This window comes from Penicillium hispanicum (assembly GCF_028827665.1).
Source record: "Penicillium hispanicum strain IBT 35686 chromosome Unknown utg000006l_segment0_segment0, whole genome shotgun sequence".
In the NCBI taxonomy this organism is placed as follows: Eukaryota; Fungi; Ascomycota; class Eurotiomycetes; order Eurotiales; family Aspergillaceae; genus Penicillium; species Penicillium hispanicum.
Genome location: NW_026623198.1, coordinates 479,016 through 506,036, shown reverse-complemented (window position 1 = coordinate 506,036; position 27,021 = coordinate 479,016). Strand labels below are relative to the sequence as shown.

General features: G+C 53.7%; 11 protein-coding genes across 11 annotated transcripts; 4 read left to right on the top strand and 7 right to left on the bottom strand.

Annotated features, from left to right (window-relative positions):
- Positions 1-534: 534 nt before the first annotated feature.
- On the bottom strand, positions 535-3,854 carry N7459_006548 (putative C6 transcription factor (Mut3); the record flags this gene model as incomplete). Its single annotated transcript, XM_056945716.1, has 5 exons — positions 535-1,596; positions 1,650-2,034; positions 2,101-2,712; positions 2,780-3,539; positions 3,611-3,854. 5 exons carry the CDS (start codon positions 3,852-3,854, stop codon positions 535-537), a joined length of 3,063 nt encoding a protein of 1,020 aa, XP_056797715.1.
- Positions 3,855-5,410: 1,556 nt separating this feature from the next.
- On the top strand, positions 5,411-7,477 carry N7459_006547 (sugar porter family MFS transporter; the record flags this gene model as incomplete). Its single annotated transcript, XM_056945715.1, has 5 exons — positions 5,411-5,618; positions 5,663-5,893; positions 5,956-6,158; positions 6,222-6,302; positions 6,362-7,477. The coding sequence occupies 5 exons, from the start codon at positions 5,411-5,413 to the stop codon at positions 7,475-7,477; spliced, it is 1,839 nt and encodes a 612-aa protein (XP_056797714.1).
- A 1,047-nt stretch (positions 7,478-8,524) lies between these two features.
- On the bottom strand, positions 8,525-10,531 carry N7459_006546 (sigma-70 region 2 family protein; the record flags this gene model as incomplete). The annotated part of the gene is made up of 1 exon (XM_056945714.1): positions 8,525-10,531. The coding sequence occupies one exon, from the start codon at positions 10,529-10,531 to the stop codon at positions 8,525-8,527; it is 2,007 nt and encodes a 668-aa protein (XP_056797713.1).
- Positions 10,532-13,154: 2,623 nt separating this feature from the next.
- N7459_006545 (uncharacterized protein) lies at positions 13,155-13,629 on the bottom strand (the record flags this gene model as incomplete). The annotated part of the gene is made up of 2 exons (XM_056945713.1): positions 13,155-13,382; positions 13,438-13,629. The coding sequence occupies 2 exons, from the start codon at positions 13,627-13,629 to the stop codon at positions 13,155-13,157; spliced, it is 420 nt and encodes a 139-aa protein (XP_056797712.1).
- A 988-nt stretch (positions 13,630-14,617) lies between these two features.
- Positions 14,618-14,872, top strand: N7459_006544 (uncharacterized protein; the record flags this gene model as incomplete). The annotated part of the gene is made up of 2 exons (XM_056945712.1): positions 14,618-14,676; positions 14,743-14,872. The coding sequence occupies 2 exons, from the start codon at positions 14,618-14,620 to the stop codon at positions 14,870-14,872; spliced, it is 189 nt and encodes a 62-aa protein (XP_056797711.1).
- A 1,415-nt stretch (positions 14,873-16,287) lies between these two features.
- Positions 16,288-18,889, top strand: N7459_006543 (putative PHD transcription factor; the record flags this gene model as incomplete). Its single annotated transcript, XM_056945711.1, has 2 exons — positions 16,288-17,857; positions 17,919-18,889. 2 exons carry the CDS (start codon positions 16,288-16,290, stop codon positions 18,887-18,889), a joined length of 2,541 nt encoding a protein of 846 aa, XP_056797710.1.
- Positions 18,890-19,186: 297 nt separating this feature from the next.
- Positions 19,187-20,257, bottom strand: N7459_006542 (uncharacterized protein; the record flags this gene model as incomplete). The annotated part of the gene is made up of 1 exon (XM_056945710.1): positions 19,187-20,257. One exon carries the CDS (start codon positions 20,255-20,257, stop codon positions 19,187-19,189), a length of 1,071 nt encoding a protein of 356 aa, XP_056797709.1.
- A 286-nt stretch (positions 20,258-20,543) lies between these two features.
- N7459_006541 (F-box domain protein) lies at positions 20,544-21,614 on the bottom strand (the record flags this gene model as incomplete). The annotated part of the gene is made up of 1 exon (XM_056945709.1): positions 20,544-21,614. The coding sequence occupies one exon, from the start codon at positions 21,612-21,614 to the stop codon at positions 20,544-20,546; it is 1,071 nt and encodes a 356-aa protein (XP_056797708.1).
- Positions 21,615-22,472: 858 nt separating this feature from the next.
- On the top strand, positions 22,473-23,796 carry N7459_006540 (cobalamin-independent methionine synthase II family protein; the record flags this gene model as incomplete). Its single annotated transcript, XM_056945708.1, has 3 exons — positions 22,473-22,692; positions 22,752-23,168; positions 23,225-23,796. 3 exons carry the CDS (start codon positions 22,473-22,475, stop codon positions 23,794-23,796), a joined length of 1,209 nt encoding a protein of 402 aa, XP_056797707.1.
- A 658-nt stretch (positions 23,797-24,454) lies between these two features.
- N7459_006539 (hypervirulence associated TUDOR domain-containing protein) lies at positions 24,455-24,828 on the bottom strand (the record flags this gene model as incomplete). Its single annotated transcript, XM_056945707.1, has 3 exons — positions 24,455-24,523; positions 24,605-24,717; positions 24,780-24,828. 3 exons carry the CDS (start codon positions 24,826-24,828, stop codon positions 24,455-24,457), a joined length of 231 nt encoding a protein of 76 aa, XP_056797706.1.
- A 1,048-nt stretch (positions 24,829-25,876) lies between these two features.
- On the bottom strand, positions 25,877-26,624 carry N7459_006538 (ADP-ribosylation factor family protein; the record flags this gene model as incomplete). The annotated part of the gene is made up of 4 exons (XM_056945706.1): positions 25,877-25,918; positions 25,993-26,105; positions 26,167-26,472; positions 26,531-26,624. 4 exons carry the CDS (start codon positions 26,622-26,624, stop codon positions 25,877-25,879), a joined length of 555 nt encoding a protein of 184 aa, XP_056797705.1.
- Between the last annotated feature and the right edge of the window lie 397 nt (positions 26,625-27,021).

The window sequence follows — 27,021 nt, the reverse complement described above, 5'->3', positions numbered from 1 at the left end:
TTCGGGTCGAAAGCGGTCGAGGCGGACGCGGCTGGGCGACTCAGATCGACCCTTGACAAGAAAAGAATCAACGAGCACGAAGTTTGTCAATTGGTCATCCAGCAAGTGTCGTGTCGCAGGCCAGAGCCATGTCGTATGATTGACGAATGCTCGAGTGTCGACGAGCTCGAAGCCTGCGAGAATCGGAGTGGGTCTGGACTCTCTGCTCGGGTCTAAACCGATCCGGGCATGGCGAGCAGATCGCGGAAAGCGCCGCGTGAAGCTGGAGGAATGTGGGATGTGCGAGAAGCCGACACGGCGAAAAAACCGTACACTTGGACAGTCCAGATGGAGAATACCATTACTATTCATGTGCTGCGACGAGAATCGGATCGCCTAGCTTATTTCACATAATCTTTAATGTTCAGGATATTGAAAAGGATCACAACGCGCGCCTAGCCTAACTTCAACTCGCAACGCCCGTCAATTATAAACAGGGGTTTCCTTTTTTGCTTCCATCGTTAGTGCATATCATCGTAGAGGATTCGCAGCTCTTCAGACACCGACGTTCATCCACTGGGACCAGTCGTCATTCGGGGCTCCATTAGTAACAGGCTGGTAAGGGCCATTATTCCCAAATAAATCGTCGAAGGAAATGCCTAGATCCATGTTTATTCCCATGTTATTCTCGTCCAGGACCTCTTTGAAGTCGGAGAGGCCATCGGGAGGCATCGGTGGGTCCTGCTGTACATTGGCGTCCGTGGCCATGTTCGTCGGTTGGAAGTTGTATCCTTGCCAAATGAAGTTCTGATTCGGGATCGAAACTAAATCCGGACTGCTCAGCGCCTCACTCGGGGTCTGGGCCTGAGAGATCGGCGAGTGTAGCCGTGAGGAGCTCATGGGCTGTGTCGTGGCTTGTAGGCGGCTCGGCACTGATGACTTGACTCCCGTAGATGCCCCTACGGGGAAGTTGGAGAGATTGGCGAAGGCATCAAAACTAGCGGCGGATATTCCACCTCCCGAGAGGTCGCTGGGTGTGCTCGGGGCCATGCCTGCTTGTGTCGTCGGCTCAAATAGGAACTGTGACGACTGCATGCCCGAGCGATCGTGCCGGAAGTGATCGTCTTCCAGAGTGGACATGGGCTGTGTGGGATAGGCAAATGGATCATCGGATGGAAACATCATGGGCATGAGGTCAGGAAGGTTATTCGGGTTGTTGAACTGCTGGGACCACGCTAAGCTCGAGGACTCCTGCTTGCCAAAAGAAGGATTCATAGAGTTCGATAATACGGGCTCTGGTGTAGCCATCGTCTCCGTCAGCATTTCCGGGGTCGATGCCATCCAGGCCGATTGGGTACCGCTGTCGGTGGGTCTATTATTGAAAGTCTGGGTGTTGTCCAAACTCTTTTGCCGGCGGCTTGAAGAGTCCACAAGAGGAGGCTGTTGCATCATCTGTGCCGGGAAAGTGCTGGAACGATGGGGTAAGGTCGGACCTGATGTCGGATGGGTGGTCTCTGGCTCCGCAGAAAGGCTAGATGGCGCCGGCCGCTTCAGATTTACGGGGGCTTTGGAGCTCTGGCGATTTTTCAACATCTCTGGCAACGTTTTGAACAGGCACTGCAATTGTGGTCAGCTTGAAATGAGAAAGCCAAAGGTAGGAAAACACATACATTGAGACTCTGGGAGCACCGGTCTGCAGCCATGCTTTTCTTGGCCAGTCCGGCCAACGTATTCTTGCCTTCCATGGCATCCTTCAGAACGCCATCCTTCGCTGTAGGTGAATCCGGGTTCTCCACAACGAAGAAAATCAGAGACAGAATGGCGAAGTAGGTCGTGTACATGGTGAACCAAAAAGACCCATTGAGTAGGCCCCTTTTGTGCATTCCTGTCGTAATGTGGACGATATTTCGGGAGACGCTGACGCAGGCGGCTGCACAGGCGTAGGACCGCTTATCAACGCCGCACGCTTGAGACCCGCCAGTCACGTAGTGGAGGAACGGACGGTACATGACCATCTGAACGTGCGCATAGCTGATACGTAGCAATTGACGAATTCTAGGGGAAACATTGTCAGCGACACTTATTGATGGATGAGATCGTCGATAGGATATCGGAACATACCTTTCTAGCTGTGGAGACACTTCTGTACCTGGACGCAGAGCTGGGGGGAGTTCCTCCATCCAAGTCTGGAGATCGCGCTCGATCTCACGGATCTTGGAGTGGCTGACCATGTACCGCTGATCAGATTTAGAGCGATATCGAGCATTCTTCACGGGATAGATGTATTTCACCACTTTCAAAATGATGTTGGAAATACGCGTGTGCGCATTGGCTCCGGCCATCAACGGCGTTTGATCCGAGGGCATTTGGGTGATACCCTCTGCAGTGATGAATTCTCCGTCAATTTCCAGCGGGTATTCTTGGTCGATGTCGTCATCACTCAACATCTGCGGGAGACCCAGCAGCGTGCTGACATAGACATCCATCTTCCGGACCACCCAGAAGATACGTTTGCGCAGCTCTCGCTCAATCGGATTGAAATCTGCCGCCACGGTGCGATGAAGACCCAGTCGGAGGGCCGAGCGAAGCGCGATACCCACATACGAATAGCAGGTACTCAGTTTTGCGGAAGATTGCAGGAACAGTACCATGAAGCAAATAGCTTGCAAAGAGACTAGATCTCGGCAGTCAGTGATCTCGAGAAGCTGCCGTCCCGCCTTGAAAAATTGAAATCTAGAGTTTTATAACGTTAGCCGATTACCAATGGCGCATAGTAGACTCGACGCGGTGTTCGACATACCCCTGGCCAATAGCACCCTCGTAGCCCGCGAGGTCCAGAGTACCAGTTCCGTCATCCGAAAAGAGACATCCGACCGCGATGACAATGTACAAGAGTGGGAGGAAGGCATTCTCCTCGTTCGTGTAATGATCGGGGGAGGTATCGTAGATGCGCTCGAGGCTGGCGAAGAATGAGGGCTCGTGCACGAACCGCATCAAGCTGCAGGCGTCATCCAGCGCATTGTGGCACAAGCGGCGGGCCACCGCCCGCGGGGGCAGGTCGTGCGTGGGAGGCAGAGAAGCATCCTGGGGCGATTCCGATACGGACTTGGGGCTCTCGAGCATCTGCGTCATCCCGCGGGCTCGCGGAATGGGGACATCGGCGGCGCCTAGTTGCTTGCGCAAGCGACGCACAAAGATGATACCCGAGGTATGTCCGTGATAGTCCCAGTGCCCCTGGTCGTCTCGGTCGAGACAGCCGGAGTTGCCCACCATGGTTTCCAGCATGGACTCATCCGGCCCTTCATTGCCCTGATCTGCCGGTCCCGCCGGCCCCGACGCGGTCGGGTTGGTTGCGACTGCTCCGGTCGCCTGCGTCCCTTTCTGAGTGGCGGCCAAACGCTGCTCCGCCGCATGTACATCCAGCTGGGGATCGTCCAGGTTCAGGTCGGGGAGCACGATTCGGAGAAGTGCCTCCGCTTTGTGCATCCGGGCCTCGAGGGCTTCGACATACTGCGGGGCCGGATTGCGACGGCGGTTGGAAGGCTGATCGTAGGTGCACTCTGGTGGGATGTTAGCGACGTGCGAACGAGAGGTGGACAGCGAGCGCAGGAGTCGGCGGGGGATTGTGCACCATAGCTGTAGACCGTACAGTGCGTACAGGGCTGTTTGCCGTCGCACTTGATCTTCTTTCTCCGGCATTCATCACAGGCCCGGCCGACGCGACGGCGCTTTTGCATGGGCAAGGACTGGGGGTTGAGTTTGGGGTCAGTGGGGGAGGCATCGTGAGTCGAGGGGTCGTCATCAAGCGCATAAGCATCGTTCATGGCGGGATCATCCTCATTCTCGCCCGAATGAGGACTTGTCGTGGTCGCCATGGTTGACTATCGAGCGGTGGGAAAGCGGGATTCATGTAAGGAGGGCTTGGCGGGTGATCGGATTAGATGGTCAGCGATCGCCCTCCTTGCTCATGAGCGACTGCGCCTGTTGGCACCAACTTCGAAGACAAGCGTTGAGTCAGGACAGTCAGGACGCCGTTGGAGGAAATCGGGCGAATGACAAGCGGAGGAAAGAAGGGGCCAGGGTCGTGATCGTCGGCGAGGACTCACGGACCGCGGCGATGATGAAATAATAATGGGCGACCGAAAGCGGTGGCCGAGCCGGTTCGCGATAGCAAGTGGTCACTGTGGACTCTCTAGGAACACAGTCGAGGACAATGAGGAATCTCAATGAGCAATCGCAGCAGATGCTTGCTCCAATTCGGAGAAGAGAAAAGCTTAAACTATCGGAGCCCCGACAAAGCGGGTGAATAATCTACGACCAGGTTTTCTCCTTCTCCCTACCGTCTCTTCTATGGGTCTAACGGAAGAAAGACGTACCAAGTAGCTTCGGCCAGTCTTCATCTTCCACGCGCATCCTATTCACTCGCGTCGGAGCTTCCGCGGGTGCGAGACCGACGCCCTGCGCACGGGGGCAAGTGTTCTTCTGCGGCATTTTCGCTTTTTCGCATCGAGCGCCTCGGCTCTATGTCCGAGTCCCAAGACGACCGTCTCCACTAGGGAACCGGTTCTCGACCCAGCTAGGCTCGGTTAGTGAAGGAGCTTCGCCGAAGTCGGTCTAGGCGCCTAGTGTTCAGGGTGAGGATATCAGCCCTGGGGGGCCGATCGCTCACCTATAAATGAAGATGGCCGTTCCATGGCCCGGACGATGCACCGGCGCTGCAGGGCGCTCCACAAGTGCCAAGTTTCAAACTGAACCGCCTGGGAAAAATGATCCCATTGCGCATCGGCGAATAGCAATCTCTCGCCGAGTGGCTAAGATCGCTTTTCTAGCTGGACGATTGGCCGAAAGGGCATTTCGGGGTCGAGGATGCCGGGGTGTATACTGAGGCACGGAGAATCGGGGAGATAGAGTCAAAACCACCAAGCTTCGCAAAAAGATATCTGCAATCCGCTTTGTTTGCAAACGAGTCGCCTGCGTGAGAAATGCTGACATTGGGGGCCGGCACGAGGCTGTACGTTCTCTCCCAGGCCAGTGGCTAGCGTGCAGCGCTGTTACAATCGCAATCTCCCGCAGCGTCTACTATGGCAAGAATCTGGGAATGAGTCGGGTCTGGCGCGTGGAAGGGGGACATGAATTCAGGGAGCAGGATTGCACCCTGTGACGCGACGAGGAATGTATCTGCGGAGACGACTTGATGGCATAGAAAGCTGAAACGGCTGAGTCGTCCAGTGGCTCGCAGCCCCTGCTATCAATCGGACTCCCTAGGTTCTTGATTCTTGATGCTAGATGAGGTATCCAGGGACCAGGGACGCTCACGATCCGAGAAGACGGCGAAAAGAGTTCGCTTCTGCCAGGGACAATTCAACTTATCGTCAGCCCTGCAGAACCGCAATAGCAGGCCGCGCCTGGGCCAATAAATTAGCAATAGACAATGCGGACGACGAACCCAGTTCTCGAAGCCAAGGGGGGGCATCTCAGCCTGGTCAGCAGAGATCATGCAGAGATCACCCGCAGCGGGTCTCCCTCACGTCGCGCCGTCGAAATTCTTCCATTCGCGCTCTCTTGCCCCCTTGGGCACGTCCCACATCCCCAGGGTGTGGTCCGCCACATTCTATACACGCCAAGCGCTCTCCTTGGCGGTCGATAGCTTATAGTCTAATCGATTTCTCGCTTCGTGTCCAAGTCAACCTCCCGCGACTTGAATTCCACCCGAGCAATGGCTGCGCTGCTCCATCCACCATGGCTTTCGTTCTAGTGACCCTCTGCTGCACCTTCGCAGCTCTAGGCTCATTTCTGTTCGGCTACGACTCCGGCGTCATCTCGTCGAGTATTGAGCAGGATGCCTTTCTCGACAAATTCGGGTCTCCCCGTTTATCAGATGCGGCCAGTGGCGGCATCATCTCCTCGTACACAGGTACCGCGCCCGATCCTCGCACGCGTGAAACATCTGATCTCGGAATCTAATCTCGACGTCAGGAGGTGCCATCGTGGGGTCTTTGCTCGCACCCTATATTTCCGATCTCTGGGGCCGCCGAGTGTTGATCTTTTTCGGCGGACTGCTTGCCATGTTCGGTACGGCCCTCCAGGGCGGCGCCGTCACCATCGCGATGTTGATCGCTGGCCGATTCATCGCCGGGCTCGCAATTGGGCTGATGTCGGCCACTATTCCAGTATATTGTGTATGCCCAGCACGAGACCACCAACCCAATTGAACTAGAATCAAGCGCTGACATGATTCTTAGAGCGAGCTTGCGCCGCCACGCATCCGTGGTTTATTAGCGAGCCTGCAGCAATGGATGATCGGCCTGGGCATCATGGTTGCTGTAAGTGACTGCCCTTCGTGTATGCTGCTCTCTTTTCCCGGGACTCATCACTCCCACAGCAATGGGTTGGATACGGCTGCTCCCTCCACACGGGCGACTTCTCATGGAGATTCCCGCTATCCCTCCAAACCGCACCTGCACTGGTCCTAACTTGCGGTATCTGGTTTCTCCCCGAGTCACCACGTTGGCTCATCGAGAACGGCAAAGAAGCAGCAGGCCGCCGCGTCCTGACGCGACTGCACCTCAACCAAGCCGCAACAAACACCCAAGCCGTCGAGCACGAACTCGCTCAGATCCACGCCAGCGTCGCCTACCAGCACCACGCCGTCTTCCGCTCCTGGCGCGTGCTCTTCTCCCGTCCGTGGCGGCACCGCCTCCTCCTCGCCTGCGGCCTACAAGCCTTCACCCAGCTCTCCGGCACGAACGTCATCCAGAACTACGGCCCGCGGCTGTACAAATCCCTCGGCCTGTCCACCTCCATCTCGCTCATGATCATAGGCGTCTGGGGCGCACTGGCCGTGCTCTGGAACACGCTGTTCATGCTCTTCGTCGACAAAGTCGGCCGCCGCACCCTGCTCCTCCCCTCACTGCTGGGCATGGGCGCCGCAATGTGCGTCGAGGCCACGCTCGCCCGCTACGTCGACTTCAGCGACCCCACCGCCAACCCGGACGCCCTCCGCGCCGCCATCGCCATGTTCTTCGTCTTCTCGCTCTCCTTCACGGCCCTCGGCCTGATCTCATGGATCTACCCGTCCGAGATCTTCCCCACGGCGATCCGCGCGCGCGGCTCGTCCGCCGCCACCGCGACGAATTGGAGCCTGAACTTGATCTTCGCGCAGTGCTCGCCCATCGCACTCACAAGACTCGGCTCACGATACTTCTACTGCTTTGTCGGGTTTAACTGGGCTGCCGTGGTAGTTGTCTGGCTCTGGTATCCCGAAACGGCGGGGCGTTCGCTGGAGGAGGTCGAGGAGGTCTTCGGTGACCAGGGCCGACGAGAGACGCGGCTGGATGTCGCGCATGCGGCGGCGCCGAGTCCGGAGACGGTTCGGCCTCGCTCGCAGATGCATAAGGGTCTTCATCCGTTGTTTATGCATCCGACTCACGGTAGTGATCGGAGTAGCAATAGCGACTCGCCCCCGCAGGCGTGGAGCAAGGAGGCGGATGAAGTGTAATATAGGCGCGCAATGAATGCAGTGATGACTGAATTCTATACCCGTTAGTATTCGCAGTCAATCGCCAGCTACCGCGTGGTTGGACTTGTTCTGTCGGTCCCGCCCATCACCTTGTCAAGCGTGTCACTGGAAAGTCCCTTCGTAATGCCCTTTCGCCTGAAAGATGTGGCCAGGATCCGTACCCCGGGCGTTCGGGCACGCTCAATCCGTTCTGATGAGGGAGCCGCAGGTATACCGCTGTGAAGTATGGATCTTTCAGGTGTACAAGAACGTGAGATTGTTGACGACGTTCTCATAGCCCTCTACGGTCTGATGTATATCCTGCCACAGACCTTGTTCTTCATCCATGTCGACATACCGGCGACCAAACCTTCTGTTTGGAATTAGCTGGATCGAAAAGACGGCGGAGCAGCAACTGTGCATGGCCGCGCTCGTTCGAGATGTCACTCATGGTGAAGACCCGCGGTTCGGATGGGGACGACGCGAGTTGGGTGGAAGATGTTATGATGTGAGGGCTTTTCAAGACTCGACGATGATGGAAAGAATGGGAGAGCAGTGGCAACATCTTTGACGCCCGCACACGCTCAGGCAACGTAGCTCGAGTCATACAGGCCCGATCGAGTAATGTGCGTGGAGAGTGGACGTGGAGAGCGCACGTTCTGAAGTCAGATTCCGGTCATAGAAATTTCCCAAGCGACTTGTATGAGTCCTGGGCGATCCCTTCAGCTCCCTCCCCTTGTTGAAAGAAATCGGGGGAACAGGCACGAGCTACGGACGTATATTGGAAACCAGTATAGATAGAAATCATAGATGATGAGTATTAGGCATGTCAAGACCAATCTCATAAATCATGCAGTGTAGCGTGGACAGCCCCGGGGTATATAGAAGGGCTCCAGAGGTACCTGGGTAAATAGGCAAAAGAGACACGAATCGCCAACACTTTAGAAGCGTAAAACCCCGTCACAACGCCTCATGCAGCCACTGTGTCCCGGCGCAGCAAAATATATATATACATTGAAATAAAACATACGGGAAAAAGAATATGCGCTAGTTAGCCAACGACGGCATGACATAGCTTGTTAATGGCGCATGAAGGATCTCGCGACGCAGATCCGCTTCCCAGAGAAAAGCGGTCGATTCCTGAACTTGCAAGGTCAGACACGCGAAGAGAAAGTCAGTCACACGGTGCCATGAATTCGCACTCAACCGCTTGGCGACCTTCAGCATGCGCCCGGCAAACCAGGGACGTGCAAACGGAGAGGTTGCCGTGGGCGAGTACTGGGAGAAGTCTGGGACGTTCTCTGAGACATTAGGGGCGACGGTTCCGTCCGAGCAAGCGGGCCGCTCATTTGGGCAGCCATCGTTGCATGCCAGAAGGATTTGCAGGACTGCCTCGACGGATCCGCTCATGCTCACTTCGCTGTCAATGATAGATTCCTCGAGGGTATTGAGAAAGACTCCGGCGTGGATTGGAGTGTAGCGGTAGTCCCATAGGGCCGCGTTCAACATCATGGTTGCCGTTAAGCGTGCCACCATTTGTTTGCGGTCGCCTGATGCAGTGAACCGTGCTCCCGGGGGAGCAGATAAGATCTGGTAGAGCAGAGAGGTTTCTTGAACAGCCGTGTGGCGACTGAGGTCGCAGGATTCGGGGTTGTCCTTTTGATAGAGGGCGAGTTGTTCGCAGCGCCGTAGAAAGTCAAGAAATACCTCACATTGAAGCCGGATCTCATCGATGGGAGACATTGACCGGCTCTGTTGGGGATTTGGGCACACTTCTGGGAATGAGGTGACATCTGACGGGACGGAGGAGGGGGAACATGGCGGAGAAGGCATAGAGTAAATATTGGGTGAAGGTTGTAGAAGAGGAGGCTCGGAGGATGAGGTGGCCATAGATGGGATCTGCTCAAAGAAAAAGCTCAGCCCATGGGTCTCATACCCCGACAGAATGTAATCTTGCCAGTTGATGAGCATCCCCAGCCGGGTATTGGTAAAGGCAGAGGGCCCCCCGCGCGCCCGGATCATCTCACGAGCGGCTCGCATGTGCAGCCAGCTAATCTCCTTATGGCCTGGTCGCGGATCAAAGTCTTCAAGGGCAGCGGCACTCAAACAAGAGATGATCGCAACGTCGGAATCATCTCGAGGGTGGTTGTGTAGATGGCCGCGAAGCATGGTGATGGACCGATCTCGGTGTAGGAGAGTGTCTGGGGTTTCGGTCTCGTTGTGAACCCAAGCCCAGGTATTTGCTGCATGGGCAAGAATGGTGTTCTGGAATGCCACGGCACCTTTCATTGCTTCTGGGACAAAGACGGAGGTGTACCAGTTGTGTGCTTTGGTTGATCGATAATGGGTTCCGTAAGAGCAGGCTGGCATGTCATTTGCGTAGAAGTCAAACAGCCTCTGACCGTCCAAGTCCAGCTCCATGGGTAATGAATTAAAGGGGTCAGTCCGTGCAGCACTTAGGATGGTCCTTGGGGACTGAGTAAAGCCCAGAGGTGCCGTGGGCGCTGAGGACCAATAGGAGGGACAGTTGAACTCTGCCACTTGGCTCCTACCCTGCGGGCAAATGTCGACGCAACCATAGGGGAGTGGATAGCCTTGAGGCTGAGATGGTGAGCTCCGGCAAGGCCCAGGAATGATGACTTCAGGAATTGCAACTGCCACAGCAGGATTGGAGGTCATCGAAGTACCGGCGAACCTGTCAGAGTTCACCTCGATGTCGACCGGTGCATCCTCTTCGTCCGACAGAGCAGAAACCTGCCGCTCCGGTGATTCCTTTAAGCTCTTTGGGGGGCTTTCCTCTTGGGTTGTTGGTTTGCGCTTGGTGATGACTCGAGCCTTTCTGGGCCGACCACGTTTGGCTTGTGGACGATTGGCTTCCTCGTCGCTCTCGCTCTGACGAGAACACCCCTTTTTCTGGCGCATATACTCTTGCATGACATGGCGTTTGACTTGTGTCAAGTTACTTCGCCTGTTCTTCGAAGCGTCGATGAATTGCCACCGCGTGTTGGATGTCTCCTGTGGCTTACTGGAGCCACCCCTGTCAGGATTGGACATGACCGAAGCAGGAAATACAAAAGGGATGTGTATGCACACAGCTCAACTGAGAGTATTCAGAGAGAATCACAATTTCTTTGAATGTGGACGGTGGTCAAACGCCAAGGGTTCTTGGGGATGATTCCCAGGGTGATCGGCAAAGATAGGCCTACAGCCGCATCGGGAGTTGAAAGGGTTCAATGTGAAAAATCCAGGGGAAAAGTCAAAGCTACAACTCTGTGGCTGAGCGACGCCCAATCCCGCATGACTGGAAGATCAGGGGAGCCTGTGTTGGTAGCGGAGGGGAGATAATAAGCACCGCCGCGATCGATACGTAAGTGAAAATAAGCAGGGCCAAGAGATCCACCCAGGGCTCGGAAATAGACATTGCCGCTTCACCTGACTCTTATTAGGTCTCCAGCCTACAGAGTTCAGCAGAGTTAAGGTGGGCAAAACTAACACAAGAGTGGGAGTCTTTCCAGCATGTCGGGCTCAACACGTGCGTGTTTCGACCCCTAGCATCGCAGACCAGGAATGGCGAGATCTTCCGGTACATCGGAATGGGGCGAAATGCGAGGAAATGCGAGGGCAGGCCACGCTAACTCCGAGAAAAACGAGGACTCCGCATCGATCAACGATCGGTGCGAATCAAGAACAAGCCTGAGTTGCTATTCCGCCCAATCTGTCAATTTAGGGACTTGGAATGGATAAACTATTAATGCGAGGTCATACACACCCATTCGGAGAGGCAAACGAGATCACCCTCGATCGTTCGTACCACCAGGTCTCACGGCGGGCCAGAATCGTGAATTCGCTCTCAGTCGACGATCTCCCTGCGCCAACTGTGAACCCATGCGACTTGTTTGGATGGGTGGATCACCCGTACGGATTCCAGGGGCTCCTTGCCGATGTGCCAGAGAGTCTCAGGGCAATCGGAGTGTATCAAATATTGCTTGTTGGTCAATTCTATGTTTGTGGTCTCGAACTTCGAACCGACACCACTCATCGCCTTCTAGATCGACCTTCTAGCTTCCAGCACACCGTGCTTGTCTCCCAGTGCGAGGCCTGAGTTATTCAATTTCCTTTCGACCCTTTGGGAGTGCGAAGCGTCAAATTTGCGGATTCTTCATGGTCAGGTCGAGATCCAGAAATCCTGGCATGCTGGGAAGGCCTTAGTAAGAGACAATGGGAAACTGATACAATCCGAGTAATCCAGGACGTATGTATTCTGAGATGAAGTTTTTACATGGACTGACTATTGCGGCTTAGGGGGTCAAGTTCCGGCAGATCGGCTGGCATCAATCAGCATGGCAAAAATTCCTTTGAAGAACAATTACTCACGCGGAGCAAACACTCTTTTGGCCGTGGCACCACCTCTAGGGATGACTTTGTCGAAGCGTATGGGTTTCAAAACGAGTCACTTATTTCCCGGCTAGACGGCTTTCCAGTAGACTCGGTTTGGCTTTCTGAAGAGACGAGAGGTATCATCATCTACGGTAACCACCCTGCAGAAGATGGTTATAAAATCATCGCCTGTGATCTACTACCAAAAGACACCACACCGGGATTAATGGCTCGCCTTTTCCCTCTTCATCCTCCAGGAGAGGGGATCACCGAAGTCATTATACATAAACCACCTGGGCACAGACCCCTTCGTCGAAGCCTCTAGCGGTCACCAAGAGTCCTCACTTGCTCTGCTTTGTGCACTTCAAAACCTTCCTAACTGGTGCTTCAATAGCTAAAAACCAATTGGAACCGTCAATGCCACCTGGGCTTTATCCAAGGTGACGGCTATACATCAAAACCATTTCGACCACCTACTGGCCATTCCATCGTGGGGTTCTATTTTCAACCCCTGGTGAATGCATTTGGTGTGATTGATACAGTTGAATTCGACCCCTCTGCCCCTTTTTTCTGCCAAATATCAAGATACCGGAGACACCTCTTGAACTCGGACTCAGCTCATTCCATGTTTTTGCCTCCTTCGTTAGGCTTTCTATGGTCCACAAGTTCCGTGTCGTCATGCGCCTGCCCAATACATTCGGAGGATCCAGAGGTGTAGAGAACTCTAAGACCTGTACACCAGGCTGGGCTATAATAGACTATTTCCGAGAGTTCGTTATGCCTCACGACGTCGTGACCTACTATGCGTGGGTCGAATTCGCCGGAAAACAGCCACGAGTTAAACATATTGATTTCTCTATTGACTCTTCGGAATCCCATTGTGGAACAGCAGAGCAATTTGAAATCACGAAACATACGGTATACACTTATTGCTTACCGGGCCCAGCGAAGAGACTAATCATTTTCTAGATGATTGCTTGGTGGTTTCGGGAAGGCCGTGATATTATCCGCTTTGCCCGTATGATTGAGTAGGTCGGTTATGCTGTCAAATTGATCCTTTCACATGGTAATTTTTGAGGAAGCGCCCGTGCATTTCTGGAGACCAGCCTTCATATACTACTAATGGCTGCCATGATCTGATTAACTGCCCCCTTTTGGTATCACGGGCACTTAGATCAGCTTGTGAGACTAATATGCCAACTACCAGAGATAAAAGACATACATCTCAATGTGTAATGAGAATACTTCGCTAAAGTACAACTGAAACTTATCGGTACTCTATCACCTTCTCCAGCATACATTATTTTGTAATGTTGTCCACTTCGAACCCAACAAACACAACATCAATATTATCACCATAGAGAGTCGGCACACCTTCAATACAACGGTACGTATTTGGTGGTATTTGGCCACCTGTGGACAGCGCAGAAGTTCCATTCATCGGTATGATAAGGATGCGTTTCTGGGGATAGAGGGGATTTAAAATATTTGCACCTTTGACGAAATGCCGCGCACTGCAGCCAATCACCTAGGATATTGATTGATTAGCGGCATACTTTGAAGAGGGAGATTGGCGCACTCACATTGAAACCCTGGGGCTTCAGTTCTTGCTGTATCGCATCTCGAAGAGCATCCACGGCCTTCTTGAATTGTTCACCCCTATACTGCCAGCCACTTGGGGTTTCCTTCAAATGATCCGTCTCCCCTCTCTCGATCAGACTCCTCATCACGTCGAGTATTTCCTTTGCATTGTCGGATATCGCTTCGAGTTGCATTCTGGGAAGTTTACTGCGTAGCTGTGTTCGAAAACATTTTATGATGACAGAAAACCTGGGGTGGTAGATGGAGGGGTTTTGATCTGCGCAGGTGCCTAAAAGGTGTTACATCACGTTAAGCGGGGCATTATTCGAATTATCACATGGTATACCTACATATAGTACATACGAAGTGGCATATTGGCCCGATTCAAACGGTTTTCTCCGACGCGCTTTTCTGTTTTTGCTAAGGGCCCTATTTGTTCTCTATATTCACTCCTTCCTCCCCTTCCTCGCGTGCATATGTCCTTTTCAATGCTTCCCTTATGGGGGATTAGCAGATATCATGAAGCTGGTCCTTTTTAAAAGACGAGAAAAATAGGCATGGTTTCTGTAGGATGAACATCAATCAAAAAGATAGTCTCTTGACAACATAAAATGAGACCTATTGAGATGTGAGCTGAGACAGAATACCAAATCGCATATGATGTTCGTTGGGTATTCAACCTGAGGGTCTAATATATAGAGCCATGTATTTCTTTCATCTCTCTTATTCATTCCAATAATTGTTCTCACTGCCCCTGATCATTTGCATACCGAATTCTTTTACATTCTAATGTCTCGCAACTTAAGCCTTGCATATAATGATGTGAACACATCTACTCCGGATGGAGGAGTTGGCCGCATGTCTGTACATAGCCCAGAATATCTAGCAATGGCTCCAGCCCCGGTGCACCCGTAGGTGAGTATTCTGATCAGTAGCATATCGTGTATTGTGATTTTGGGTTCTCATCCCGTAGACTATGCGCGTATGGATAAACCCCAGCAGTATTATTCATGTGCTTAGAAGAATATATCGGTAGAGTGATAAGGAAAGCTGGTTGGCGGCTTACCATGGCTGTGCAACATAGCAGTACGTGATGCTCTAGGCGGGGTGACAGAAGAATGGACTATCGCTACCCGATCATCATCAGAGGTATCAAGAAAGTTTTCTTGAGCTAGTGGATTCATGGGGCACCGGACCAACAAAGCCAAGCGCAGTGACATCGAGGATATTCGTTTCAGTCAGTGAGGATGATATTGGGTTGATGCAGTTGACTGATGTTGCGTTAAGACAGCTTTCAGTCACTGTAGAGAGAGGGTCAATGAAATCAGGTTCCGCGACATTGAGAACATTTTCCGGGTGAAATTGGATACCACAAATGGCATTATTGCCATTGGCTATGAGTTCCTCGATGGGCTCTGGCTCAACGGCACGCTCTAGAGTTAAACTGTGATATTCCTCATGGTGATGGCGTTTGGATGAGGCCTGGTTGTGGCATGGCTTCCTTTTCCTTGGTTGTTCTCCGGGCGTTATGGCTGGCGATATTCCCAGGTGGATGTTTTTCGCCAAGTGCTCCATGAATGGGCAATTTCTGGGCTCCGATCAAGGGACTAAATCGCTGAGCTAAATAGCTGAGCATACTTGACTAAATGTCCCCTTCCTTCGTTCTTTGACTTCAATTTTCATATTCGTGAGTATCGGTTCATTGTTCTCATCTCAACAGCGTCATTGTCGATAACGCTCCCAAGCCCGAGCCAAGTCACGTCAAAGAAGCTGTCGTCATGCTTCTTGACATTACACATGGCCTGAATTACACGTGATACCCTCATCGATGGGTTGGGATTTGGCCTGAATGCGAAATTGCAATCTGGGATGATGAGTTGATTATCTCAGTGAAATTGGCCTGGCCTCGCGGCGGTGGTGCGGAGGAGATCGGACGGTAGTATCTCCGTGAGACTCCCGAATGAAGGCTGTACTCTGCGCATTATTGCGTATCACAGGCCTTGCTGGGACTCTGTCGGCACTGTGTAGAGGTTCATCTGACAGTTGAGACCTTTGCTGTGGCAAGGCGGGGGGTGATGGGTAACCGCTCGTCGGCCTGGGTTCGGCTGAGACATTTAGAGGGCTGACATTGCAACTTGGTTGCACAATTGGCAGTTAGCCAAAGAATATAAGAGCCAGAGCACACCTCCTGGTAAGGGCAAACTGGAAAGAGAAGCAGTTCTGACCAAGGAGCATGCAATCGAGGAATAGAAGCAAAGCAGCGATGCGCGCCGTTGGATGCTGTCGCGTGTCTGGGCGCCTCACCGCCTTCACTTTCAGTCAAAACTCCGCGCCTCCGATCTGCGAATCCCAGATTCAAGGGACTGGCAGTGCCAATACGAGTGGCTCTGGACTTTCTTACATGATCAGGCCTCCTTCTCAAATTCCTCCATAATCTGCGACCACTTGACATAACCCCCGGTATCTCGAATTGGACGAGTGGCGTGGCTGGAACAAGTGAGCGGTGGAGGGTTCGCGCATCCCATGAGAATTCCACCTATCGATACAATCTGAGCGCACAACAGTACTCTCCCTGGCACGCAAACCTATTGTCGCGGGAGTCTCAGCAGTCTCCTGGGAAGAGCCCAGTGCAGCACACCGAACAGATCGATGCAAGGGCCAGGATGCCTCCGACGTTCTCGATTGGATTTGTGTGCATCTAGCTGAGCCCGCGCGCCCTTTGCTCCCGATACATACCCCTCTCAAACCGTCTGTTCCTCTGGGCTCGAGTTTGCATTCTTTCCCGTCCTCTGGTCGTCATTCAGGATCGAATCTCGCACGACGTTGTCGGTCTGCCTGACAAGTGATTTGCTATGGCGACGGAGATGGACGGTGTCGCCAAGATCGCAACTGTCCCCAAGACAACCGCCAATCCATACGAAACAAATCCGGAGAACATCCCTCCCGACGACCCGTTCCTTGCTCAAAGCGCGCAGTATGGTCGCTACGCTCCACACCCCGACGACTTCTCCCCGCACTACAATCACTGGTACCAGTCGGACCCCGACACCGATGTCTTCTGGCAAGAAGTGGCGCGGAAATACTGCACTCCAGAGCACTCGCTCAACACTTCGGGCCCGAGGGAGGTATTCACTGCCGGCAGTGTGATCATTCGGGTCGACCGCGAATCCGTCGAGGGCGCAGCAGCGAAGCGATATCCGTGCGTGAATGCAAATGAACTGTCCTCTGCACGCAAAGTCGAAGAGTCTTTCAAACAGATCGGGGTTGCCGTCCCTGTGATATACTTCTGTGGTACAATAGAGGGGAGAAATGTGACGGTGGAATCTCGCATACCTGGTGTTTCGCTTGAGGTCGCTTGGCGGTACCTCAGCGCTAACCAGGTCGATATCTTCAAGAATCAGTGTCGCCAGATCCTCCAGAACCTCAGCACGATTGACCCATCCTCTGACGAACCCTCGTACGTCTGTCGCGGGCTCAACTCCCAACCCCCACCACCTGGCCAAGAACAGGAGCGGAGCATACTATTCACCGAGAAGGACCCGGAGGAAGAACTGTCTCTCACGCATAACGACTTGGTGCCAGCGAATATAATTGTGAATAATGGTCGGGTTGTGGGTATCACTGGATGGCGAGAATGCGGATATTTTGGCTTTGCTCGAGCCAAGGCGGTACACCGCTCGTTGAAGGACTTCAGACCTATATCAAGCCAGGGCGCCGTTAGCGTGCGAGACTATACGGCATGGACAGACCTTTATGATGGCGACTACGATCCCAACAAGTGTGCCCCGTTGGCTGCCACCGAAGACACGTCTCTGCCATCCGTGAAGACCGAGCCCACAACTTCGACTTTGGACAGATTCCCTACGAGTGACGACTTGGAAACTGGATCGCTAGGCTACGATGGCGCAATCGACCATCCGACGTCGAAGAAGCTTGCCGATCTCAAGAATGGACTGACGTCGCGTGCGTCGTCGTCCGATCGATCGTCGCCAGCTACTTCAGTCAAGCCTGCATCAAACAAGAAAGCGGCATCGGTTGCCAGTAAAAAAGGAACGGCAAAGAAGCCGACCACCACCAAGAAGCGCAAGGTGAACGATGCCGACGCAGACAGCGTCGATGGGCGTCGGTCTAACACCCCTGCATCGCGCACGAGTAAAGTGCCTGGGAAAAAGCAGGATTCTGCATCCGTTGCGGGATCGCCGGCCCCCGAAGAGAAGAAGAAACCAAGGAAAAGAGGAAAGAAACCCGCCACTGCCGATGACGAGGAGGATTACGAGGATGAAAATGAGGTCTTTTGTATTTGCCGACGACCAGATAACCATACATGGATGATTGGATGCGACGGAGGCTGCGAAGATTGGTTCCATGGAAAGTGCGTCAACATCGATCGCCGCGACGCAGAGCTGATCGATAAGTACATCTGTGAGTTCTTCCCATGAATCAGATCCCTCATCTTGTTCTCGCCTCTGACCGGCAACTCCAGGCCCAAATTGCAGCCAACGAGGCAAGGGCTGCACAACGTGGAAGCCCATGTGTCGTCTCCCCGAATGTCGTAAACCGGCCCGCGTTGCCCGCAAGAACCCCAGTAAATACTGCTCCGACGAGCATGGCCAGGAATTCATGCGGCGGCAGACCCGTCATCTCAAGCTAGGGTCTGCTCGCAAGGGACAGGAGGACCTGGGGAGTATGGGGGGCATTCTCACCGCCGGTGATCTCAAAGCCGCGATCATGGGCGTGACCTCGGTGGCCGAGTTCCGCAAGCTGGGCGACCGAATCATCGCGCCGGCGCCAGCTTCTACCAAAGAGAATACACCCAATGTCGACGTGAAGACGGAAACAAACTCACCAGTCGACAGCCCATCTGGATTCGATATTGACCTGAACGGGCTGGAATATTCCGCCGACGAAGCAGCGAAAATTGAGAAGCTGCGCAAACACCGGGAAGAGCTTCTGCACCGCAAGGAGATGCTTGCTGCCCGCTCGGCATTCGTTTCGCTCCTGCGCCAGCGGTCCAAGGGTGTAGTCGAAAAGCTGAAGCAGAACGACCCGAAGGGAGGATGGAAGGATATCTGCGGGTTTGACTCGCGCCTGTCGTGGTCGGATGAGGAGTTCGACGAGTGGCGTCTGTCAGATGCGGGCAAGAAAGCGCTGGCCGAGGGCACGGTCGAGGCCCTAGCTGCCAGCTACCCATCCTCCACGGACGCGGACGGCGACACAGCCATGGACGGCGAGGGCGAAGATGAGATGGCCTTCTTAACCCGCGGTGTCTGCACGAAGAAGCGCTGCGAGCGACATAAGCAGTGGGTGAAGGTGCAACAACAAGACATCGTGTTCGAGGAGAACACCGCAGACCAAGATCTCTCGAAGTACGAGCAACAAGCGCACTCGGTGGCAGAGAGAGCCGTTCTGCGGAAATGGGCCGAGAAGGAAAATGTCCTTTCTCATGCAAGGTAGAGCCGGCAACTCTCTTTTGGATCAAGCGCGGTCCGTGATCGATCATTTCGAAACCGCGCGAGGGAGTTGGGCGAACGAGAAAGCGTGATACCCCTTATTTACAGAGAACAAAGGTCACTCCCTGATGGACCGGAGTTAGTATTTGCAAAAGTCTGCCGGGCTGGCCGACTATTTCCCACAGGCCAGTCTGAATTGCATTGGTGAATGGCGCTTTGCGAGGGTGGGTTCGGTCAATACTTTTGTGTAAGATAGCGATGACTGCATCGAATGAAAACAGAGCCCTTGAACAATTCGATCCTAGTTGCGAGTCCAGATACCCCATTTTCCCAGTCCGGTGCCGACACGGTCTTTGATGACTTCAGCCACAGGAGCGGATTTCACGTCGGATAACAAGATATGCGAGTCAATTCCTTGATCCAGGGTCTTCATCAGGAGCGTAGACAGGAGCGAAGGCCCCGATGCCTGGAAGATCGAGCGGACGCCATCGTCGCCGGAGGATCTCGCATCGTCTTCGCCGGTGTTTCTATTGCGAGGCTGTGTCGCGGAGTCGGGTTGCCGATTCGACTCAAAATGCGTAGGGCCAAGACCGCTGGTGTTGACCAGGATCACACACACAAAGGAGGCATATGCCCTGGAGATCCGCGTCAGTGTGCGTAGGGTTGCTCCCAGCACGGCAGCGCCTTTGACTGGGTTGGAAGCGCGGACGATGCCCTCTGCAAGAGTGTCGAGGCCAGCTACGATGAGCATGATGGGAGGGTTGTTAAGTCGCTCGTGGTCAGTTGTCTGCTGGCGCCTTTCTTGGATCTGCTGAAGTGCGCCTGAGACCTGGCCGATTGCTTGTGCGGCGCTGGGGAAGTTGTGAACTGGGAGCAGCTGCACAGAATCGAGAAGACGTATAGCGTCTTCCCTTGAGAGACCTGCGCCGTTGGAAGGGGATCTCAAGGCATTTAGTAAGGTGCTTGGAGCGAAGGCGTCAAAGCTGCTGGGGTGGATAATGAATGCGCTTGGGTCTGATAATGGGGCGCTTTGCAGCAGGTGGGTTGTGAGCAGATGTCGGGGAATCTGGCGAGTGTGAGATCGTGCAGATAGAAGATCAGCGTAGAAGAAAATGTTGATACTTACCTGTCCGACGTACTCGTCGCTGTCATTGCTTCGTGTCCTTAGTCTGGAGAACCCAATGACTGAGCCGCAGTGAAATAAAGTGGTTTGGGAGGATTGGATGCCAGCATCCCAGTCGTGTTGAAGGTTCCAGTCATCGATGATTGCGGTGTCGTATACGGGACGTCTCGGCTCTCGCTGCGCGAGAAGGGAGTGCGCCAGAACCGGGTAAGCAGGCTCTGCGGTGTAGATGTTTGGCGCCGCGGCCATTCTTTGACAGGCTCAATGTCTCAGCCTCTTCAGTCCTAAAGGCAATACCTAGGTCTGTCTGGGTGCATTGGCAGATGGAAGTTGATGCAATCTTGATGTGGGGGCATGACAAAAGACGCTGCTGAGTCCACCGCTTTACGCCGCCGCTCCTCGACGTCGTGGAAATGCAGCAATTACCATTACAGACTACAATCAATGCTAGTACACCGTTCTGTGGACAAGGCGATATTACCATTTCGTCATTTCGCGCTGCTATATAGTAGATATATTCTTGGATTTACTATTTTCATTCGGGTCGTCGAAGCCAACGCCAGCTACCATCATGGATCCATCTCGTAGGGCCTAGGTGGTCAATAAACGAGGAGAGTTCTTCCTTAACGGTATCAATGAGGAAATCCCGGCTATGAAACTCCTGTAGGGTCTGGTTCTTGCAAATCTCAAAGGCAATTAGATCATAGGAGGTTGCAAGCTCCATCCATGGATCGTTGGGGTCCATGGAACCGCGCTGTTCGATCTCAGTGGCATGATTGTTCGCGTCAGGGGCTAACTGCATGCTCAGTATGCGCAGCTCTGGCATGAGGTTTAGGGTATCGAGCACGAGCTTTACGTGGTTGTAGAAGGGGAAGACGGCGGTATAGGAGAAGGAGACTAGACCGCGCACCAGCTCGGACAGGTGCGGTGGCGGGGATTCCTGGGGCTTCAGTTGCGAGCCCCATTCTCCGAGAATCGAGGGGACTCGGGAGAGGAAGTACTCATAGTGGTTATATGCCTTGAGAGACGAGGATTCGTTGAAGGACATGGACGTCCAGGGCCGAGCCAGGAGTAGACTATTGCAGTGCTCAAAGTCTGGAAGGGGAAGACCCATGGCCGAGGAACTGTCCCGTTCAAAGTGGAGAACCTGCAGTTGGATATCAAATGCCCAGCTATGGCCATCCATAATCGGTGTGTTGACCGAGTGGCCGAGGAACGTTGGCGGCGCCACGACGGTGACACGAGTCGGATCTACATAGCGAAAGACTCGACGCCACCAGCCGTGATCGACGGGATCCGCCAATGCGGTCGCCGTGGTCGCCACCAGCGAAGTCACATAGCGACCGAGCCCCGATTCTGCCATGAAGGAGCAAAACGCAAGCTCGTCGCGCAGATCCAGGCAGGCATGCGCAAACAGGCGCGGCCGTACTAGATCAGCCAAGTGCTGCGAGACCAGCGCCAGTTGCTTGAGATCCCTGGTGGCGCCGCGGGTGAGCTGGCGCTCTGGGACATTATGGAGTCGAGCGAGCGACGGGGGCTCAGTGGTCAAGTCAGAGATGATCTGGTCCAGCAGCTCATTGGGAAGGCGTTCCAGGGCGCACGACATGACCGAGCTGGAGGGCGGGGCCCTGGCTTCGCATGGCGGTAGCTTGTTATCTCCGAATGTGATCGTGCTTGTGAGTGCAACGACTCACTTGTCACTCGGAGCAAGGTGGATGCTGAAGCCAAGAGAGGTCGGGAATGCAGACGCGATCGAAGTGCCGGCCTTCTCCACTCGCGACTCTTGGTCAGCGCTGACTCAGCTCTGGGGGTGCACATATACCTACCTAGGTACCTAGAGGTACCTAGTGTCGGGCATTGGGAGAATTGTAGATCAGTCGAGCTACTGGGTTCGAGAAATCATAGTGTTGGGACGAATTGGTCGTGTCGTTCCAGTTTTGCAGAGAAACCAGAGAATCAATTTTGCAAACTCATCCATACTTGTCTCCTTCTCTACTTTGTTTCTCCGAGCGCCACGCCGCACCCCGCATGAACTTCTTCTACTTTAAATCGTCTCACCGCTGCGCTGGCTCCTGAACGTCAATACAATGGAGACCTGTGCCATCTGACTTCCAAGCTGGGCAGGCCTGGAGTAATTGCGCAACTCCGATAGGCGAGGCCACGGCGTGTGGAGATGAACATCTTGCGATGCCCCACAGACAGTCCGAGACCGAGTCCGGATGCAAAGCTCGACGGGCAGACAGCGGAGGGCCGATGCGCATGAGAATAAGCTGGATCGCCCCTCTTTTCTTTCGTGTACTTTTCCATCCCCAATCTCGACTTTCTCCTCTCTTCTTCTCATCCAGACCCTGTGTGAGAGAGTGCTGCAGATTGTGAGTGGTAACCCTTGAACCTGAAATCACGATGCCTGTATTGGCTTCTTGGCTTCAAAGCTGACTAGTGTGTCAAGTAAGCATCCTTCACAATGGCCCCTCAACTGCGCCAAAGACCACCCTTCCGCGCTGAGCATCTGGGCTCCCTGCTCCGGCCCCAGACTCTCCTGGATGTCAAGATTGCCTCCGAGAAGGGTCAGGTAGACCAGGCCGAGCTCGCTGCCGTGGAGGACAAGGCGATCCAACAGATTGCTGACACTCAGTTGAAGCTCGGCTACTCTGCCATCTCGGATGGCGAGTACCGCCGTCACAGTGAGTGCAGTATACGCTCATTGGAACGACTGGCGGGGCATTGCTGATTCAAGTCCCAGTGTTCTGGGGTACTTTCTTTCCCGGTCTGGACGGGTTCGACGAGGTCACCGACTTCGAATCTGACATCTTCCGCCCATATGCCCCCGATATTGCTGCATTCCTCGAGGCCGGTCACAAGCCCGGCGAGACCGTGCTGTGTACCGGAAAGATCAAGCACGTCGGCAGCACCTATGTCGATCAATTCAAGTATCTTGCTAGCCTGCGGCCACAGGATCAAGTCAAGAACTTGAAGATCACTCTGGCCGCGCCGAACTGGTACCACCTGCGCTACCGCGAGGGCAAGGCCTACCCCAAGAACGTGTACAGCTCCGACGAGGAGTACTTCGGGGACATTGCCAAGGCTTACCAGGCCGAGCTGAAGATCCTGTACGATGCCGGTTGCCGGAACGTGCAGTTTGACGACCCCAATCTGGCCTGTAAGCACCCCGACTCTCTGACCAGGGCGGATAAGAAACTCACTGTATACCCGTAGACTTCTGCTCCGAGAAATTTCTGAGCGGCTTCAAGGAGGACTCCCTGAATGTGTACAGCGCGGACGACATGTTCCAAAAGTACATTCAGCTGTACAACGACTGCTTCCTCGGCCTCCCCGAGGACATGCATGTCGGCGTGCACCTGTGCCGCGGCAACTTTGTCGGCAGCCGTCACTTCTCCGAGGGTGGCTACGACCGCATCGCCATCAAGCTGTTTCAGGAGCTCAATGTGCACACCTACTACCTCGAGTACGACAACGAGCGCTCCGGCGGCTTCGAGCCCCTTAAGCATCTGCCCACCCACAAGAACGTCATCCTGGGCGTCGTCACCAGCAAGTTCGCCACGATGGAGGACAAGGAGGAAATGAAGACGCGCGTCATCAACGCCGCCAAAATCATCGCCGAGGGCAACGGCATCCCCCTCGAGGCGGCCCTGAACCAGGTCGGTGTCAGTCCGCAGTGCGGCTTCGCCTCCCACCGGGAGGGTAATGCCATCGACTGGGACGGCATGATCAACAAGCTGAAGCTAGTCCGTGATATCGCCGACGATATCTGGCCTAGCCAACCGTAAAATTCTTCACCTGTGTAGAGAGCAGAGAACGAATTGCCACGAATGTCATTTGTATATTTGTCTCGGCCTTGCGACGCCACACTCGAGTTGCCGCTTCAACAATGCGACGAGGGCGGGAACGAACGTCATGATTCATCCATTGGAATACCATCTTATCGTATTATTTCTGAGATATAAGTGGGCAATGAACATGGTTCTAATAATTGGATTTGCTGCATTCGATTGGTGGTCGTGTATGCTCATGGTCAGAAGGAAAGGAAGTAATAATGCACAGAAGCCCTCAGTGCATGAGGATTGTCTTCTTTAAGGCTCGAGGACGTCGTCACCCCAAGGTCCTCGAACACGAGTCAAGACACTCAGGGTCTAGAACTCGGACCACTCATCATTGATCATGGTTGATCTAGCTGTCTTCCGAAGGTACACATTTTGAATGATTGCGATAGTAATTCTAATGGCGATCTACGACATCTATGCAAAGACCGAGTTTACCTATCGAACGCCCAAACACAGCAGTTATCCTGCACAATTACCAATTAGTTGGCATACATCAATCCGTACGTCTCCTCTTACCATGCGCAACGATAAAGAGCGGTGATGTCAATTTGACTAGATTAGATCCATATATCGAAGCATAATTCCCAGGGTCACAATCTGCTTTCTACTCTGCAGGTCCAATGATGTTGGCCTCCTTAACCGCCGAGCTCTTCTGAGTCTTCTCGTTCTCAATCTGGACCAAACAGTCAGCACAAGACTTCCCATGGGAAGTACCAACGGCACCTAGACCAGTACCGCAGGGGGTGGAACGTACCTCATAGCGCGGCTCGGCTTGCGAGGCTTCGACGTTTCGTCCCGTCAAGTTGGCTGGCTGCGTAGTGACCTCACGGATGACGCCGACGCTCGCGCTGGTATGGGATTGCGGGCCTGGGGGGACGGACGTGAGACTTCTGGTATACATAGATTTGGAGGAAAGGGGTTGGTCATACCGCCGACGGGCTTGTAGTTGACCCGGTCACCCTTTCTGAAGGCGGGCATAGTGTTGGATCAAAGACTCTAGAGTCAGGTTGTGATCACGTAGACGCTTTTGGCACGGTAGTGTGCGCGCGAGTGTTTAGATGAGAATTGCTGGTTGGCGAGGACAGGCAGCAAGTATGAAATCAAATCGGCTTTTCCGTCTGCAACTCCGTCGCTGGTCGGGGTTTATATATGCTTAGTGGCGAGTTGAAAAGGAGACAGTATCCGAGGTGGCACGTCACGGTGACAATGGGGGTTAAGAAGGATTCTATCAAGGTGACGTCGGGACATGCGAAGGTGCAAGGACCTGGTAGGATATTCATATCGGCAGCCAAAAGACCACGCGCAGAGCTCATGGGAATAGATACCCGACCTCGCTTGACGGCGAGCAGGAAATATCATCCACGGCCCTGGGATTCCGCTGATCTACGCCGGACACTCGTTCCGTGGAAGCTGCGCGATGCATGGCGAAGAATCATCTCGTCAGAGATATGTCATTAAGGTCAAATTGATTCTCTATCACAGCTGTTCCTCCTGTCTCTATCAACCCAGTCAACTCTATACACATCGGCCATCCCACAAGATAATCACAATGGAACCGAACAACTGGCAACGCTGATGATATGGACCACGATAAATGATTAAATAATTAGTTCGGAGCTCCGGGCGAGTCCATGGTAAGAACAGAGGGGATATCATAGAAGGAAAATGGAACAAGGGGGAAAAGGCGAGACGGCACAAAGGAAAAACGTCTCCAGCATACCCCAAGGACAAAAGAAATTAGAAGAAAGAAAAGAAAAGGGGGGGGGGGGGGGAAGCCCAGATGCTGCGTCTTGTCGTCAAACACGGACATGAACCGAAAAAATATGGTGACTTCGTCGAACAGTGCAGAGTGTTGTACATGAGGCGGTGTGGTTGCCTCTTCGAAACACAGCGGGGGGGGGATTAGGTCCCAGTGGGGGCAAGCGTGGGCGACCAACTGCGAAGCCTTTGGACCTCAGACAGGGGTTGGGAGCCTAGCCTAGAATCGACATGGGCGTCCACCTCGAGCAGGAGGGCACTTTTTTCTTTATTTCTGTGGCTGGGTCTTGACGTTGTTGGAGAGCCAGGCCTGAAAGTGGAGCAAAGCGGGTCAGCATTGTTTTGGTCCCATCGAGCGAGCACCGGAGACGCGTGCACACTTACCAGACCCTCGAATATACCAGTGCCATCGGTTGCAACACTAGGCGCAACATACCACAGCTTGTCCTTGAGCTTGGTCAGCTGGAGCTGGTTGGTAACCTCCTCCGGGCTCAGGTCTAAAAATTGATCAGTTAGGAACGCGCGAAAGAAGTCAACTGGAGTCGGATGAACACGTACGACCGGGCATGTCCTGCTTGTTGGCAAACACGAGCAGGAGAGCATCCTTCATCTCGCGATCGTTGATGATCTTATGAAGCTCTGAGCGAGCCTCCTCCATGCGCGCCGCGTCGTTGGAGTCCACGACGAAGATCAAGCCTTGTGTGCCAGAGTAGTAGTGTCGCCAAAGCGGACGAATCTTGTCCTGACCACCGACATCCCATACATTAAACTTGACGTTCTTATAGGTGACACTTTCGACGTTGAATCCGACGGTGGGGATGGTGGTTACGTCCTGGTGGTTGAGCTTCAATTTGTAGAGAATTGCTGGCGAGCATTAGTACCGTTGTATCTCCGGGTGATTATCGCCTTGAGGGAGACTCACTGGTCTTTCCAGCGGCATCGAGACCCAGCATCAGGATGCGCATCTCCTTCGTGCCGAAGATCTTCCCCATCATCTTGGATACTTGGCCACCCATCTTGGCAACACGTCAATTGGTGAGCGGGAGAAGAGGCGAGGAGTAGAAGATGGAGGTGCGAGTGGTATATAGAGCAGGAATGGACAATCCAACGCCCGCAGTCAACTAATGGTCGAATTCAAGAAAACACGAAGCAGTTTGAGGCGGGGGAAAAGGGGCAGCGGCTGAGTCAGCCGGTGTTTCACACGGGTCCACAAGTAAATGACGGCCGAGTCCCTTAGATTGATCTTGGATTGTTTATTAAACAGTCCTGAGCCGTGTCGAGTGACGCCTCCGAGACGAGGACTGTTCCAGGATGTCGTGGAATGCATTGGTCACTCTACAACACCGTCGACTTGTTGTCGGGTAAATGGTCAACGCCGGGAACCGTGGTTGTAGTGAGAACGCTGCGACGTCA